The sequence below is a fragment of the Bos javanicus genome, chromosome 17 (genome assembly GCF_032452875.1).
Source record: "Bos javanicus breed banteng chromosome 17, ARS-OSU_banteng_1.0, whole genome shotgun sequence".
In the NCBI taxonomy this organism is placed as follows: domain Eukaryota; kingdom Metazoa; phylum Chordata; class Mammalia; order Artiodactyla; family Bovidae; genus Bos; species Bos javanicus.
The window spans coordinates 41,328,509-41,347,759 of record NC_083884.1 but is presented as its reverse complement, the minus strand read 5'-3'; the positions used below and the strand labels follow the sequence as shown (position 1 = coordinate 41,347,759).

Below are 19,251 nucleotides of genomic sequence, written 5' to 3'. Positions count from 1 at the left end.
TGGCTACCTGATGCGAAAAGCCAACTCAGTGGAAGAGACCCTGGTGCTAGGAAAGATTGAAGGCAAAAGGAGAAGGGAGTGGCAGAGGATGAGATCATTTGAAGGCATCACCAACTAAATGGACATGAATTTGAGCAAACTCTGGGAGACAGTGGAGGACAGATGAGCCTGGCATGCATCAGTCCATGGGATAGCAGAGAGTCAGACATGACTTAGTAACTGAACAATAACAACAGGAGCAGTCCATCATGTAGTGGGAGACATGAATAAACCAGTGTAACCAAACACATGTAAGACACACAGCATAGCTTTCAAAGATTTTTTGTTGTTGTTTAGGCACTAAATCATGTCCAGCTCTTTGGGACCCCATGGATTGTAGCCCACTGGGATCCTCTGTCCATGGATTTCCCAGGCAATTATCCTCCAATAACAAAAATGAACACAAATAACAAAAGCTGGAGAGAGTGTAGAGGAAAGGGAACCCTCCTACACTGTTACTAGCAAGGCAAATTGGTGCAGCCACTGTGGAAAACAATATGAAGGTTTCTCAAAAAACTAAATATAGAGCTACCATATGATCCGGCAATTACAATGCTGGGCATATATCTGTAGAAAACAGAAATACTAACTTTAAAAGGTATATGCACCCCAATCTTTGCAGCAGCACTGTTTACAATTGCTAAGATACATAAACAACCTACGTGTCCATCAACAAAAGAATGGGCAACAAAGATGTGGGGGGTGTGTGTGTGTGTGTGTGTGTGTGTGTGTGTGCACATTCAGTGAATACTACCTGGTAATAAAAAAGAATGAAATTCTGCCATTTGCAACAACATGGATGAACCTGAAGAGTATGATGCTTAGTGAAATAAGTCAGACAGAGAAAGACAAATAATCTAAGTTATCACATACTTGTGGAATTTAAAAAATAAAGCAAATCAAATTATGTAATAAGACAGAAACGGATTCACAGACATAGAGGACAAATTAGTAGTTACCAGTGGAGGGAAGGAAGTAGGAGGGGCAAGACAGGGGTAGGGGATTAAGAGTCACAAACTACTATGCATAAAAACAAAGAAAAAACAGAGATATATTATACAGGACAAGAAAATATAACCACGATTTTTAATAACTTCAAATGGAGTATAAAACTACAGAAACATTGACTCACTATGCTCCACATGAAACTAATAAAATATTCTAATCAACTATAATACAAAGAAATATATATATACAGCCTTAGAAAACAACAATCATCTACAATCTCCTATCCTAGTAACTGGTCCTATTATTTGTGTATTTTTTTTTTTATTTGTGTATTTACATCAGGTATTTTCCCATGTCTTTCTTTCACACCTGAAAAAATTAGTTGTTTTTAGAAATTTAAGGAGCATAGCTTGTGGTTAGAGTTCAGACTCTAGAACCCAAGAGACTTTCTGAATTCTGGTCACATTATTTCTTAGATTTGTGATGTAAGACAAGTTACATAATGTCTTCAAACCTCGCTTTCATCCTCTGTAAAATGTAGGCAATACTGTACCTTCCAAAACTAACTGCATTAGGGTTAATGAGATCATGCATTTAAAGTTCTCAGCATGGTGCCTCACATATATGCATATCCTAGAAAGGTTTTGCTTTGACCATGCCTGCATTATAAAATCACATAGTTCATCAGCCTTCCCTTAGCCCTTATTTGTTTATTGGGCATCTACTATATCTCAAGTGCTGCTCGAGGCCTAAAGCATACATATATACATGCACACATGCATACATGTCAGGTTTTCAGTTGTTTGGTTTTTGTTTGTTTTTTTGTGGCTGTTTGGCTTTCCTAGAACTTACATTTCCACCAAGGGAAAGATGCAAAAATTATAAAGGATGATAGACTATTTGGAATCATCTTACACATATAGTTTGTCATAACTGTCTCACTAAATGTTATAGTGCAAACATGTCTCTTACAATTAAATATTCTTAAGTATTATCACCCTAACTGTGATATCTAGCCCTGTGGTCAGATGGTGACTGAGGGCCAGACAATGTCCATTAGCAGGCACTCAACTCCATTGAGACACAAAAGCAGTGGGAACAATACATACACAAAGGGTGGTGACTGAGTTCCAATAAAACTTTATTACAGACACTGAGTATACATGTTATATATTTGTAAGTGTCATAGTAATATTATTATGATGATATTTTTTCAACCATTTAAAAAATTGTAGAAACCATTAGTAGCTCACAAAACACAAAAATGGGCTGTGGGCTATCTCTCACCCACAGACTGTAGTGAATCAACTATTACCATTTCAGTCTATTGAGTATATTGCATTTCATTTACCATTTTCTTCCTTTTAAACCTTAAAAATTTTTGAACGATACATTTTCTATTAAATCATTTTAAAAATTGTTCTCAAATGGCCACAGGGAGCTTTCAGCAGATAGGAATAATTGGTTTTCTGTTAGTATCGACTGTTTTCCTCCACATCCATCTCCCGTTAGCAAATATTCTGACTGTCACAAAAAGAGGTTCTATCCTGCCCTCCCTGACATCAGTCACCACGGGAAAGGGGCTTCCAGAAAGCAGGGCCAGTGCCAGTTCTCGGAGTTGGTAGGCCACCCGCTCTTCCTCCCAACAAACAGGTCTTGCAGAGTATTTGTGCACATTGCCCTCCCTTGAGGTACTGACAGCTGCCAGGATGGCTCCAGAGCTCAGAACTGTGAGCAGCTACTGCGAGGAGAACTCCACTTTGTATAAAATATGGCTGATAACAGCATTAAATGAACTTTGATAGATCTGAAGGCATGACAGAAAAATAGTCTCTGAAAGCAGGAAATGGGTTAAAGCAACTTACCTGAAGTGCCTCAGAGATGAGCTGCATTCATCTCTTCACATTCGGGTTTGTCAAAATGATGCAGCACTGTGCTCTCCAGAGAAATTTTACAGTGAAGAAATAAAATTCTAACTGTCAGAGTGGGGAGGAAGTGGGCTTTCAAAGATATGTGGGTGCTCATGTAAACTAAAGGTTATACAGCTGTCTTTTTAAAAAATGAGACTTGCCAGTATAAAACTAATATTTTTTCCAAAATCTGAATAGTTCCCCTGAATTTTTATGTTCTCCCAAGTTTGTTCTTTATTCAAAAGCACAAAGAAGACATTCTTTTGAGAAGATGGATGTGAAAATCCACTAAGAATGAATGCTATACACAGCCTCCTCTACCCTAGTTGACTAGGTGCCCTTCGCCTTCAGTCAGTGACGGGTCTTGTTGAACTATAGGTGGAGTTGTCAGTCGGCATCTATCACTGGGCAAAAATAAGTAAAACATCCTGAGCTCTGAAATCAGAAGCCTTTTTTTTATCACGTGGGCCAAGTTCCAAGACTTCTTGTGAACAAGACAAAAAGGAAAGTGACAGTTCAGCTCAGAGCCTTTCATTAAAAATAACTCCAAAATCCATTAAAGAAAACAAAGACCAGCCAAACCTTGAGGCTCATCTTTGTTACGGGAAACCAACTGTGTCCAGTTCCATTGCAACTGTCTGATGCACTGAAGGAAAATTTGAACGTTGCAAAACTCTAATCTGCTAAAAGCAGGTGTTGAAGGGGTATACCTCCCATGAGAGGGTAGCAGGTGTCTGGTTATTAATGAATGATCTGCTCTATTTTTCTACAGTGCCTTTCACAGTAGGGTTCCGGTGACTAAAAGTATTAGACAGAAGTGAAAAAAGCAGGTAGGACCTCTTGGCTTAGTGTTGATGAACCTGGACAAGTTACTTAATGTGAGAGAGGGTAAATAAGAATGCAAGATTCTGATGGCCTTTCAGGAGAGGGTAGGGACAGAGAATAAGATACTCAGGTTTTTAAGCATCTTTTTATTCCAAAAGCATGTATTTACCATTACCCCTTAATTTCTGGACCCATTTTGTCCCTGTGTTTTGGATAGAAAGAGTTCAGAGTGAAGCATACCAAAAATGGAGGACCTACCAGATCCCAGTCCAGGCAAGACCCATGCTGTGGCTAGGAATTCAGCAGAATCAGACAAATACATGTGTAATGATGACCAGGTTACATGTCTGCCAGTTGAAGAATGTTCTGAAGGGAGTGAATGAAGGACTAAAATAAAGGCTGAGCTCTCAGTGCAAAGACAAGCAAAACAAAATACTGCTGGGCTCCGGAATTGGGCTATAGCCGTTGTTGAGGAAAAGAACCTTCTCTGAAGAAGAGCTGAGCATGTGGGTGGGGTTGAGAAAGAAGTCACAAGTATTGATTGTATCCGCCCCCCCCCCGGCTTTTTTTTTTTTTTTTTTTTTGGCTCTATTGGGTCTTCACTGTAGCATTCAGGATCGTTAATTGTGGCATATGGGATCCAGTTCCCTGACCAGGGATAGAACCTGGGTCCCCTACATTGAGAATGCAGTCTTAGCCACAGGACCACCAGGTAAGTCCCAGGGTCCTACTCTTGACAGTATCTCTGGTCTCCACAAGACTGGAGCCCAGTCCTCCAGCCACCCTGACTGAGGCACTGAGCACCCCAAGAGGTAAAAAGACCATCTTCCAAACCTGTCTGGCAGGGTGGTGAGAGGTCAAGACAGACACTGAAATACAGCACTGTCACATATTAGGAAGAACCAATTTATATTAGGTTTTTATGATTTTAAAAGGGGAAAGCAACAGAGAGGCAGAATTCCATATATTTTGTATGTTAAGAATCTGTGCAGACAATCGAGCCCTGAATACAAGGTCTTGTTTTAGGAATCTGATTTCTGGGTGATTTAGTTCTTGCAACAAAAAAATAAATGCATTTAGTTACTTTTCTGTTTCACTAGTTTTCTTGAGATTGAACTGAGTTTAAATAATCTCCACATTTCCTCAAGCATTAGCTAAGCGTGAAGCACTTGTGACTTCCTCCACCACAGACGACTCAAACAATCCAAACCATCAGTTCCACTTTAAAAAGTGTCCTTCTTTGTTCCGAAGCTTTGACTCATGGACAGGAACTTCTGCTTTCGAGGTCTGCCCAGGACTTCCGCTATGAAAATAGAAACTTCCAGACTCTTCCTGCCTCAATATTCCACTTTGAAAAACAGGAACCGACCTCAGCTTCAGAGGATCGTGAGGATGGGATCACTGCCAGGTTCCACAGACACAAAAAATCACATTTTGCCAATAAAGTGTTCGTCACATCTGGGTGATGCAGTCCTGGGCCATTTAGTGTTTGCTAATGTAGATGAAGAAGCCATGAACTCGACTGGAGTAAGCTTCCTGCAGTCCAAAGCCCATCACATCACCCTTCTTCTTCAGACTTGTCAATGATTCTCCATGGTCTGTGGGATAAAGTCCATGTCTTTCCATGACACAAACCCAATCATTCTCCACTCTCCCCCTCCAACCGCTAATCTCCTTTTCCCAGAACTGTTTTCCAGGCACATGCTCTCTCCATATTTCTACACCCACCCATCTCTCACTTCATCCACAGTCTGACATTACTGCTTCTACATCTTTTTTCAATACCCCTAACTATCTCCCTAAATACACATCCCTCTCTGTGCCTGCAGGGTTCCCCAAAAATATCTCCATTGAGGTCTTTACCTGACCACTCTTGTAGGATAGGTTTGCTTAGCCACCTCCCGCCTTCCAAGCTGGGAGCTCTTGAGAACAGGGACTCATCACCAATCATCTTTGGTTCTCCAGCTCCTGACATAATGTCTAGACCAAGTATTCAAATATGCTGATGAATAAATGAGTGAATTTTTCAGAATCCTCCACTTTCCATCTCTAGACTGTAAGTTCTAAGCAATAGTCCATGGCCCCCGAATAAACACTTGGTTGATGTGACCTCCTCGTAAGTGGTGATTTCACTGTACTCAGAAAGTGAAGAGGAACTAAAGAGCCTCTTGAAGGTGGAAGAGAAGAGTGAAAAAGCTGGCTTAAAATTCAACATTAAAAACGAAGATCATGGCATCGGTCCCATCACTTCATGGCAAATAGACGGGGAAACGATGAAACAGTGACAGACTTTATTTTCTTGGGCTCCAAATCACTGCAGATGGTGACTGCAGCCATGAAATTAAAAGACGCTTACTCCTTGGAAGAAAAGCTATGACACACCTAGACAGCGTATTAAGAAGCAGAGACATTACTTTGCCACCAAAGTCTGTATAGTCAAAGCTTTGGTTTTTCTAGTAGTCATGTATGGATGTGAGAGTCAGACCATAAAGAAAGCTGAGTGCTGAAGAATTGATGCTTTTGAACTGTGGTGTTGGAGAAGACTCTTGAGAGTCCCTTGGACTGCAAGGAGATCAAACCAGTTAATCTTAAAGGAAATCAGTCCTGAATATTCATTGGAAGGACTGATGCTGATGCTGAAGCTCCAATACTTTTGGCCACCTGATGTGAAGAGCTGACTCACTGGAAAAACCCTGATGCTGGGAAAGATTGAGGACAGGAGGAGAAAGGGACAACAGAGGATGAGATGGTTGGATGGCATCACCGACTCAATAGACATGAGTTTGAGCAAACTCTGGGAGATGGTGCAGGACAGGGAAGCTTGGTGTGCTGCAGTCCATGGGGTCTCAAAGAATTGGACATGACTGAGCAACTGAACAACAACAGTATAAATGGATCAAAAACAATTAGAGGCCCTGAGAAGTAGAAGTGGGGGCGTTCAGGGGTTCCAGGCCCTCATTCTACCATCCAGCCCCACATCTCCATAATTCTCTGAGACTGGGAATGATAAACACAGGAGTGGTGCAGACACATTGCCTCACTCCTTGGGACCCAAAATCAGTGTCTTGAGAAGGGGACAGTTAAGGCATCCTGTCTCCATTCGGGAATTATACCAAAAGGCCATGGAGGTAGCAGGTTCTGATGTGGACGCTGATTACCTGGGAAGGCCCAGCCCCACCCGCTGAGAATCCATTAAGGCGAGAGGGTAATGGCGAAGGCTCATACAGTGATGAGGATGAGGCTGGGTCCCAGCCCCACTGCACACGACCTGCCAGCCTTTGGAGGACACGTTTACTCTCTGAGCCTCGTTTTCCCCACAGGAAACCTGTTCAAGACTAACTGGTGTGTGTGGCTGCCATACAATTTGGTGAGATGAACGTAAAGTGCCTTGCACTCCATAAACAGGAAAGACTGGGATCATCCACCATCCACCCCAAGCACCTTCATTAAATGACAACATGAAGTGCCTGTTTATTTAGTTCACGTAAACATCAATTTAGAGAAACAAACTAAGAAAATCTAAGGAGACATTATTACGAAGAGCTGAATTAGCTTAGAAACCAAATGAAAATAACAGGTAGCAATCACTGAGTGTCCTTTTGAGAGGGGTGGCGCTGTTATATATATTTTATCCACATCAGCTCACTCAATGCTCACACCTCGATGAGGTTAGTACCATTACCAATATCATGATACTCTTGAAAAAATAAGGCAGAGAAAGATTAAGTCATTTCTCCCAGACCACACAATTCTCAGGTGGTAGAACACGGCTTCAAATTCAGGGAGTCTAGACTGCCAGTCGTTATGAGCTGAACCGTGTTCCTCCAAAATTCACATGCTGAAGTCCCAACCCCAGCACCTCAGAAGGTGACTGCATTTGGAGAAAGAGGCAATTAAGAGTGGTCCTAATGCAGTACTCTTGCCTGGAAAATCCCATGGACGGAGCCTGGTGGGCTGCAGTCCATGGGGTCCCTATGAGTCAGACATGACAGAGTGACTTCACTTTCACTTTTCACTTTCATGCATTGGAGAAGGAAATGGCAACCCACTCCAGTGTTCTTGCCTGGAGAATCCCAGGGACTGGGGAGCCTGGTGGGCTGCCGTCTATGGGGTCACACAGAGTCGGACACGACTGAAGCGACTTAGCAGCAGCAGCAGCAGCAATGCAGTATAACTCATGTCCTTAGAAGAAGAGATTTGGGGACTTCCCTAGTGGTTCAGCTGGTAAACATTTTGCCTGAAATGCGGGAGAAATGTTCGATTCCTGAGTTGGGAAGATCCTCTGGAGAAGGGAAAGGCTACCCACTCCAGTATTCTGGCCTGCTTGGAGAATTCCATGAACTACAGTCCATGGCGTCACAAAGAGTCGGACACGACTGAGCGACTTTCACTTTCACTGATGGTCCAGTGGTTAAGGCCTCTCCTTCCAATGCAGGGGATGCAGGTTCAATCCCTGCTCAGGGACCTAAGACCCACATGCCTCTTGGCCAAAAAACCAAAACATAAAACAGAAGCAATAAAACCTGTGCACATAAAAAAAGAATCCTAAAAAAACTTTTTTGAAAAATTTTAATTTTTTCTAAATAAAAGAAAAAGAGATTTGGACCCTGTGAGGGAATGCAAGGGGCCCAGGATCACACAGTTAAGCTCATAGGAGGACGCAGTGAGAAGGTGGCTGTCTACAAGCCAAGGAGGAGGCCTCAAAGAAACCAAACCAGCTGACACCTTGACCTAGAACTTCCAGCCTCCAGAACTGTGAGAAATAAAGGTTTAAGCCATCCAGTCTGTGGTATTTTGTGGTATCAGCCCTAGCAAACAGATATGCCAGTCCACTCTGTGAATTGCAAAGCTATTTGAATTTAAAACTCTACAGCTTCTTCCTCATGTTTAGAGTCACAAATAGAAAGTACATGCTACAAATTACAACCAAACTCAACTGAAATGTCAATATTTGCCCATTAACTGAGGTCAGCACCTATGTAGTCCTTAACCCACCTAGAGACAGCAACAGATTCAGTCCCAATAGAAAGGTCATGACTGTGGGCTCAGGCTCAAGCTGACTGAATCTTGAAAGCAGGGGTCATATAAAGAACCCCTCCAGGCTATGAGCTGTCACGTGATCCAACCCTGGAAGCTCCATGGGGACAGGGGTTCTTGACTGCTCTGCCCACTGATATAGCCCCCAGTGAAGAATGGCTGGCACATAGCAGGTGCTCAATAAATATTTCTTAAAAGAAAAAAAGGATAATGTGATGCTGGAGAAGGAAACAGACTGCATGGAACTGAGGAACATGCCATTTTCAGGCTGTGAGGACTGTGGCAACTATTAGCCACTGACCCTTCTATGCCAGCTTCGTGGGAGATCCAGGGGCACCTTCCAGAGGAACAGCAGAGAAGGCTCCCAGGTTCCCCTACTTGGCCAATGAAAGTATGTAGTGAGCAAACAAGAAAATAGCAGAGCTAAGCGCTGCTTGGAGCCCATGCTCAGTAAACCTGTGTGTGAAGCTGACCAACTCAATTTGATTGCTAAAGAAATAAAACCCTTAAGGCTTTTCTGATAAAGAACACAACATGTTTTCCTTCCAGCTCCTCAAAAATAAGACATGATTCCTATACTCTTGAGTTAATATTTTAAGAAAGTTTGCACCCCGTGTCCAAGATGTCTAGGATTTTGAAGTCAGGGTGTTTCCAAGTTGTATGGGCATCTGGGTGATTCTTATAACTCCCTGAAAAACACCCCTGTCCTTACCTGAGAGCTTGAGACAACATGAATTGTTCAGCTGCTATTTCCCTGCCCTGGCAGTCGCACTGTCAGCCAGCAACTCATAGCACTGCTCACATGTACTCGAGAGGAGAGTGGAAAATACACAGCATATTTCTCCTGCTTTATGATAAGACGAGGCAGTACAAGGCGGAGAACAGTGAGCAACTTGGGATTTACAATGAATTTAAATGGAAGTTGGTGGGGTGCTTGCAGTTTGTCATCCAAGCAGCCTTGACACACACAATTCCTGGAACTACCTTAATTCAGTCTGACATCTCTGTGGCAGTAAAGCAGCATCCTAAAAATAAAGCAAACATAATGCATCTTCTATGCTAGGCATGAAAAATAGTAGGATGCTTAAATGCTACCAAAATGGTAGCCCTTGGGATTCATTTGTGTAGCTGGGCAGACTGCCACAAAGGTTGGCCAAGCTGCTAAGTGGAGGACCACAGGGGCTGCTGGGTTCCTCTGCTCTTTACGTGGACATAATCTGCTTTGTCTTGCCTTAGATACATATTTGAAATATTTTATTAAAAACTTATCTAAATGTATCAACACCACACAGTATCTGGTGACCTCTGTCATGATTGATGACTTTCCCAAGGTCAGTTTGGCAGAAAACATACTAATGTGTTTAGTCATATTTACATACAAGTAATTGTTTATGGTAAAACAAGAAGACCTGGGAGGCATTGGCTTGTATTTAAACAACAATAAGCCTTGTAGCCGTGTTTAAAGTAGTATGCTCATACTTCCCTTGAGTGAAAATTAGTATCTATATTAAATGGTTGAGTTGAAAAAATAGGTTAAATAGAAAGGTTGGCATAATGGTAAATTAGAAATCACCAGGTTAAAATTTGCACATTACTGTCACTATCTCACGATTATATCAAGTTATGTTTGAGCGGTATTGTGGGTAAGAAAGCAACATGGGAGACTAGTATCAGACAGATCTGGGTACAAATTCCACTTCCACTGCTCACTAGCTATGTACCCTTACCAAGTCTCAGGATTCTCTGCTGTGTGGAATTGTTAAGTAATGCAACAGATAAGTGATATCAAATGCAGTATAGATGTTCTGTGATACATAACACTAGATTCTTTATAGACTCACAACTAAAAAAATATTTCATTATTGCAAACATGGATTTTTTTTCAAAGCTTTTGATGCTATCTTTCAATTCAGTTTTGTATTTCCCGCACAGGTATCATAGGATGGGACTCTGGCCCAGTGATCATGGCTAGACTTTGTAGGATGGTCCCCTCCTGAACCATCCCTACCTAATTACAACCTTACGCTTCCCCAAGTACACCCTTCTTATTTTCTAGGATATATTTGGAGTGACACCTGTCAGAAAATAGTTCAGTACACCATTCAGGGCCAGTATACCTGCTAATTTCACATACATCTATTTTGGGATTCAAGGAGAGACATCTAGAATTCATCAAGTTGTATAACCAAGAACCTGCCCCAGATGAACCTTAGCTAGTGGCTCTGGGATGACAGGATCACTTCTGTCAGTTTTACAAACAGACAAATAAAGAAATACCTGGAGCTTTATCAGTGGGACCTTTTGTCTTCGGACTGAATGGGCAAAATCTTCATCTGAGGGGCTGCGACAGGCCCATCATTCAATCACAGCCTCTGATGCTCTTTTACATCTCCCTTTGCATCTTATGGACCCTTTTTACATCAGGGTAATTTATATGACTTTGAGAAAAGGTATTTAACTACGCTAGGCCTCTTCTTCCACGTCCACAAAATGTCTCATAGAGTACCTGTCATAAATAATGAGATAATACGCACACGGTACGTATGACTGTGCCTGGTACGTAGTGACACTCAGTGTTATGCTTGCTATGGTTACAGTGCTGTCTCCTGAAGAAATAAAATAGCCCATATTTGGGCATCAGCATGCAAGTCATCAGCATCTAGTTGTGCTAGATAACTGACTAATGAGTACATGAATAGGTTGTGGTGATGCGGAAAGAAGACACACTTAATTAAGGCCCCTGAAATGATTTGGTGAGGAAAGCAGATGATAAACAGGAAGTTACAAGACAAGTGCTTGAATTCTTCCTGGAAAATAAACTCATTGTATGACCTTGAGCTGCTTTCTTCTTATCTTTCTTTCTTCTCAAAATTGAAAGTGTCTCCTGCATAGGTTTCTTTGAAAGATTAACTGAGATAAGCAAAATATCTGCATTCATCACACAAGATAGACTAGCCATGTTCTTGTTACCAAGCATAAATTCATTTTCACAAACATTCATCAAAAGTCAGAGAAGAAAAACAACACTTAGAGCAGATTACTTATAGGACTGTCTCCCTAACCACTCTCCTGGATATTAAAAGCTTTACTCCCAGACCAAGCCAGATCATCAGAAAAATACATACCTGAGTTCCACTGCTCCTCCTACAGAAAACTCACTATCAAATTACATTACAGTATGAGGTTGCTTCCCAGGTGGCCCAGTGGTATGAGGCCACCGTACATTATGGTATGAGGCCACCATACATTATGGTATGAGGCCACCGTACATTATGGTATGAGGCCACCATACATTATGGTATGAGGCCACATACATTACGGTATGAGGGGCTTCCCAGGTGACTCAGTAGTAAAGACTCCGCCTGCCAAAAGAGGAGATGCAGGAGACATTGGTTCAATCTCTGGGTTGGGAAGATACCCTGGAGGAGAAAATGGCAACCCACTCCAATATTCTTGCCTGGAAAATGCCATGGACAGAGGAGCCTGGCGGGTTACAGTCCATGGGGTTGCAAAGAGTTGGATACAACTAAGTGACTGGGCACATGAGGTTGCAGACCATATTATATTGATGGTCCTCACAAGAATAAGCTCCATAAACCTTATTATTTGCATAATTCAGAGGCTGCCAAGGACATTTTTCATTACCCTTTCCAATGAGCTATTTATAAGATACTGCAGGAGAAAGACCAGCCTGGATTTAGGACAAAAAATGTTGTCCTGAGTTTTGAAAGCCTGAAGCAAATATAGATTTACTGTTTAGAGTCAGTGGAACAATCCAAAAATGCATTCTTACATTTATTCAAAAATATTTGCTGAGCACCTACTATGTGCCAGACTCTCCACTGGGATCCAGAAACACAGTGATGAGCAAGACGGGAGATATCTCTGCCTTCACAGACCTAAAGCCTAGTGGGATGGAAGAGATGATCAATAAGCAATTGTAGTTACAAAGCAGTGACACAGAATGAGCCAGAAGCAGATCCTGGGTACCTAGATGAGATCTATCATCACTTTAGGTAGATGCGGAGGCTCAAATAAAGCTAAGCTTGGACCAAGAGAGGCCTAGGAGCACCCTAGAGGGAAGATACACATATCTGTGGAAATCAAAGGGAGAAAGACACAAGTCAGGAAAAAGCTAGAGCTAGTACCAGGAACCTAAGACTGTGTTTCCCCTACCATGACCAGAACTGATCTATGTATATTCTTTACATCAGTACAATGTCTCCACGAATAGAATCATATTGTGCAGAGTGCTCATAACTATACCTAAATTAGGTCCTAGCCTCCTGAGGAAATTGGCCTGATTTTATGACTCTCAATAACTACATTCTAGGAGAAAGAATCAAAGAAAGAACAAAGAAATTCCTAGTATTACCTGAAATACGAACTTTGGTATTTAATTCATCACATAGAGAGTCATGTCGATGCAATCTTGCCGGTTTCTTTCCATAACCACTTACTTCTGAAAGGAGAGGGGAACACCAGTCTATACTGGGATTTTAAATGCCTCCTTCAAATTGAATGCAACTGCCTTCTTCATTTGCAAAGATGCTGGATACCTTAGAGGTATCCTGGCACCAAGAAGTTTCACTAAGCAAGAAGGACACCGCAGTTTCAGTTCTAGTCCTGTCACATAAAGAAATGTTATATATCCAGAGAAAACTAATTCAAAAAGACACATGCACCCCAGTGTTCATAGCAGCAGTATAAAAGCCAGGACATGGGAGCAATCTCAATGTTCATCAACAGAGGAATGGATAAAGAAGAGGTGGCACATATATACAGTGGAATATTCCTTAACCATAAAAAAGACTGAAATAATACCATTTGCAGCAATATGGATGGACCTAGAGATTATCGTACTAAGTACAATAAATCAGACAGAGAAAGACAAATATATGATATCACTTAGATGTGGAACCACCAAAAAAATGATACAAATGAACTTACTTACAAAACAGAAATAGATTCACAGACATAGAGAACAAATGTATGGTTACCAAAGAGCAGGGCATCAATTAAGAGTCTGGGATTAACAGATACACACCACTATATAGAAAATGGATAACCAACAAGGACCTACTGTATAGCACAGAGTATATTTTGTATATTCAAAATCTTTTAATAAACTATAATGGAAATAAATCTGAAAAGAATATATATGTGTATGTATAACTGAATCACTTTGCTGTACACCCGACACTATTACAACACTGTAAATCAACTACACTTCAATTAAAACAAAAAAGATGATAGATGAGGCTTGGAGGCTATATGAGTTCATTGAGGCTACTCAATGAAATTGGTACCTCATGTGCTTAGTGTAATAATAAGCTAAGCTAAGTCACTTCAGTCGTGTCCAACTTTGTGCAACCCCATAGACGGCAGCCCACCAGGCTCCGCTGTCCCTGGGATTCTCCAGGCAAGAACACTGGAGTGGGTTGTCCAATGCTGAAAAGTGAGTGAAGTCGCTCAGTCGTGGCAAGCAACATGGACTGCAGCCCACCAGGCTCCACCGTCCCTGGGATTCTCCAGGCAAGGGTTGCCATTTCCTTCTCCATAGCCAATATTTACTGAAGGTTTTGGAGAAGGAGATGGCATCCCACTCCAGTATTCTTGCCTGGAGAATTCCATGGACTGTGGAGTCTGGTGGACTACAATCCATGGGATTGCAAACAACGGGACACAACTGAGCGACTAACACACACACACACACTCTGAAGGTTTTGTATGGATTAACTAACAACAGCCTCATGAGGTGGGTATTGTTTCATGGAGGGTCACATGAATGGTAAATTCAAACTCAAGCGGTCTGGCTCCGGAGCCCAGGCTTCTAACTCTACTTCACTCTCCCAACTCCATCCAGCATTTTCCCAGGGAATCTAGAAGGACAGATCAGACTATGGTTCCTCGGGATACATTCAAGTGTGCATCACCTCTTCTGAAAGGCCTTTACAACGTGAAATGAATGGCAAGAGAGTCTTCCCTGGGAACCCTCTGTGCTGCTGGCCCAGGATAGCCTCAGTGTGTGCCTGCTGTCTCTGTGCCCTCCTGGATCTCCCTTATCTCCAAGAACTCCTGTCTGGAGGAAGTGATACAGCCACCTAAGCCCAAAGGCGAAGAGCTGATGTCAGGAAGTTTGCTGGGCCTGTGCTCAAAACCCAGCTTAGCCATGAACACAAGGCCAATTACTTTGCCTAACTAAGCCTCAGTATTCTCATCTGCTAAGTGGAACTAATAATAGCACCTACCTGCTGGCACTGTTGTGAGAAACATAGGAATCGAGGTGTATATGGACTGTATGTCTCAATTTGTGTAGTGTTTAGCAAATAGCAAGCACCCGCTAAAAATGAGCTTTTACCAACATTTGATTGAATGTTAGAGAAGTTTTCTCACATTGGCTTCCTCCTGGTGAAGACTCTGTGAACTTGAGACATGGAAACACACCTATGAATCTGAAGCACTTAGCCATGAACCAGGATGAGTAAGGAATGACCAGTCTTTCTAAGCAAATCACAGGTAGTTCAAAAAGTACCCTTTCTAAAACTAAATTACACTCCTGAAGTCATTAAAATGCAGTTTGGCTTTTGACCACTCCAAAGGCTTTAATGTATTCCAGTCCAGACTCCACAGGGCCTGGGCTGAAATGCTTTTATGGTGACAGGAGGGGGCTTCCCAGGTGACTCTAGTAGTAAAGAACCCGCCTGCCAATGCAGGAGACATAAGCGAGGCCGGTTTGACCCCTGAATTGGGAAGATCCCCTGGAGGAGGGCATGACAACCCATTCCAGTATTCTTGCCTGGAGAATCCCACGGACAGGGGAGCCTGGTGGGCTCCATGGGGTACATGGGGTTGCAAAGAGTCAGACTTTGCATTCACTGAAGTGACCTAGCACGCACTCACATGGCGAGATGAAGTAAATAAATAGCCTTTGAGCTTACAATGTCTTTGGGGTTCTTTTTAGCCTCTTGGACTAGCCTGGATTGAGCTAGTGACAACTTCTGGGATCACTATGCTTTCAAACACAAGCAAGGGACCTACCTTACTTTGTCCTAACACTCTGGAATTACCTCAGGCACCAGAGAAAATTCTTTCTGTGGCATGAGCATGGCCACACACCAGTCCTGGCCACCTGCAGCCAAAGCAGCTGGCTGTACACCCTGGGACTTGACAAAGTGTCTATCACCTGACGGCATCTGGACACTCAGGTTCCATAAACCAGAGTCATGGACTTGGAGAAACCACCAGCTGATTAGTGCATCTATGGAACAAATTACCTCTTTTGATCTCATTAGCTTTGTAAATGAAAGCAATTAAACCCATTGTGAAAAATGAAGGTGTTGAATCTAACATGATCTGGCTCTGGGCCTCTTAGAAAGATTCCATCTGCAGGAAAAAGATAACCCACCCCCTACCCCCACCTTACTTTTAAAAACTTCCCATCCACAGCATTCTACTTACTTCCATAGTAGTATCCTACTTAACAATATGCCTGACTGCAAGTTCTTTTCTTCCACCCCACCTTCCACTCCTCGTCACTGAAATTGCCACTGGCTTTAATTAGGTTTAATAAACCTCTGGGAAGCAAGGTCAGGGAAACAGAGAGCTCAGATTACCGCAGTGGGAGCTTTCTCTTGCCTGTGGAGGACAGCTTGCATCCTCCCAAAGCTGGGAAAATCAAGGATGCCAACCACGTGGATAGACACGCTGCTGCTGCTGTCCAAATGGGAACCGTGGGTGGAGAAAATCATTTAGAAAAAGAGAGGGAGGCAAAGAGAAAATCAAGCCCAATCCCCGACAGCTGCAAATAAGGAAGCCTGGGAAAGGGTTACCTTGGATGAACTCAGACTTCCTGCTCACAGAGGGCAGGGTCCGGTTGAGTCCCAGGATCCTGTCCAGGTGGAAGGCAAACACCTCGCTCATGTCCAGAGACTGCTTGAGCAGCCCGCAGGGGCTGGGACCGCAGGCGGGCACCGAGGGCCGGGTAGTCCCCTCCAGCACCAGCAGGCGTGCTCTGCTCCTGGACTGGGCCGGCTGTAGACCCGCCACGGCGCCGTTGGCCAGCAGGCGCATCTGGCCGATGTCTTCTTTGCTCAGCCACGATGGGGCGCTCTCGCTGTAGATCCTGATGTTGCTCTCCCCGGCCAGGGGCAGCTGCACATCTGCGCCCCCACCTCGTGCTCTTGGACCCTGGATCCACCTCCAGGGTCGCTCCCCAGCCTTGGCCAGGTTTCCTCCTGGGACGTGCCCGGGCACTTCAGAATCCACTGCCCTTGCAGCTACCTGAGGCCGAAGGGATGGTCCCACCAAAGCCTCGGGCCCTGGGACTCTCGAAGCCACCGCATACTTTTTCCTGCGCTTCGGTTTCACTGTGCCACGGATGTTGGCTGGCTTGCTGCGCTTCGAGCGCAGGGTGATGTACACCACGTTGGGCTGCAGCGTGGTGCCATTGCCCTGGGACTCGGGAGGGGCCAGCGTGCCATCCAGGGGTATCTCAGGGAAGGGGGCCTCGGTGGCAGCCCGGCTCCGGTGCGGCCCCTTTCCTGCCGGCCTTGCGTGCTGGACAGAGGCGCGCCCCACCTGACTGACCAGGAAGCCCAGGTAGATGGCGCAGGCGGTGCCCAGCAGGAGGTTCCTCCGCGTCCTGGGGCGCCGACTGCTCCAGAGTTTCCGCACCCTCGGGACGCACAGGGAGCAGAGGAACCAGTTTATGAGCTGCCCTGGCTTGTCCGGGCAGCTCATTTCTCCGCGGTGTCCACATGCTGAACAGAGTTTAAACTCGGCCGTTGGTGCCTGCTGACATGAAGCATGGTTTTCTGAACGCAGCTGTCGCCTCCGCTCGGGTGTTTAAGTGGTCTCCAGTGGGTCGAGGTGGAAGTTAGGCGTTGGTGATGGAGCTGGGAAGGCTTCTGACACTGGCCACAACGAACCTTTTACACCCCCATTAGTCTCCCCAAGAAGTCTGACTAGTTCCTGGGAATGAATGGAAAGAGTGCACTGAGTCACAGTCTCAAACTCCCGTTCAGTTCCTCCACAAGAGGAAATTTTTTAAAAACGGGACCCTTTCCTTTCATTACTGTCACCACTAAATGAATTTTTAAATGGAGTTAAAAAACAAACAAGATAGATCTATACATTTGATATTCAGTTGCAATTAGTGAAAACAAACTACCAAAATCCAAGACTGTTTTATAACTTGTAGCTAGAGTCTTTTAATTTGATCCTGAAGGAAAAGCATTAAAATTGGACAAATCCAGTTTTTTCTCTTTGAAATTAAAAAGTGATTTAAGAAAAGCAACAAAGGGTTTTAAAAATCTATAGCTATCTTCTATTTATTTTTAGAAGTCTTGCATTAATTAACTGGGCAGAAGCTCCAAATATTAACATTCAAAATCAGAAATATATTCTCTTAATCTGATGGTACAATCTTTTCTTCATAATACATTTCATTATCTTACATTAAGAGTCATTATACTATAAAGCCATACGTGTTCACGTATCTTGGAAGTAATTACATTTATTCAGTCATACACACACAAACATAAACACAAAACACGCATCTAACTGCTTTTTATTCCTTTTCTTTCCACCAAATTCAGCTGAAAGAAAACCCAAAGCTCTCTAGCTGTCTTTTTTCACATTATTAAAAAGAAGAAGAACTGGTAAGCAATGTTACTTACACAGCTGGCCCCGTGCTTGGCTCCAGGAAGAATGTAATCTCTGACTCTAATGCAAAGAACTTTTAAAGGCTGAGGCATATAAGTAGAACATATTTCATGGTCAAGAGTGTTCCACATTTCAAATATTTCAGCTCAGCTTTAAAAGTTCCCTTTAAAACTACTGATCGCAAAGCAAAACGGATACTTGTTAACTGGCTGCTGACAACCCAATTTGAAGACGTGAGGGTTTTTTTTTTTTTCATATTAAAAAAAATGAACTTTAATTTTAAATTCTGAAAAAAACAAATGCCGTCCAGAAGCAGTTTTCATTCAAATATTTCTCCACTTATTTTTAACCCCCGGGAGCCCTCTAGTGTCCTGTTTAGAAACAGACTCTTGGAATTCAAAGGCATTTGAGAGGGTTTGCTTAGCAGCAGTAGAATAAAGGCCTCCTGAGATGAATGCCATCACCCCAGAGGCCTGGGATTAGAGCATCGGAGTTCCCAGGGACTCACCTTTTCATCCTGGCTGTGGCCAGAGTCACATTGATCTCCCACCTCTTCTGAGAAGTGGCCTAGAAATTCATAAAAAGGTAAGAAAGGGTTAAGGCAAATGAAGGTTAAAATAGAACAGGCAAATAGGAGTACACATGGGTAGGAAGAGACGTTTACAGTGTGCTGTTGCACAGTACAACAGATCACAAAAAGAAAGTTGCGGATTCTCTCTGATTGGAGGTATTTAAAAAACAGGTTAGTGATTGGTTTAGGTGATTTGTGTGTCCCGGCACAGAGGCAAGGGTTGATGACCTCTGGGTCTCACTTAGACGTACCGTT

The 19,251-nt window shown here is 43.2% G+C and overlaps 1 protein-coding gene across 2 annotated transcripts in view; it reads right to left on the bottom strand.

Annotated features, from left to right (window-relative positions):
- GASK1B (golgi associated kinase 1B) overlaps nucleotides 1–19,022 on the bottom strand; it is a 71,440-nt gene extending 52,418 nt beyond the window's left edge. The window contains exons 1-2 of one of the 2 annotated variants that reach the window (XM_061384329.1): nucleotides 18,934–19,022; nucleotides 16,592–17,732 (exon numbers count right to left, since the gene is read on the bottom strand). In XM_061384329.1, coding sequence (XP_061240313.1) covers nucleotides 16,592–17,501 — 910 coding nt within the window. In that variant the 5' untranslated portion in view covers nucleotides 17,502–17,732; nucleotides 18,934–19,022. Of the gene's footprint in view, nucleotides 1–16,591; nucleotides 17,733–18,439; nucleotides 18,620–18,933 lie in introns of those variants that run through there. The other variant, XM_061384328.1, reaches the window with a different exon arrangement.
- Nucleotides 19,023–19,251: the final 229 nt, after the last annotated feature.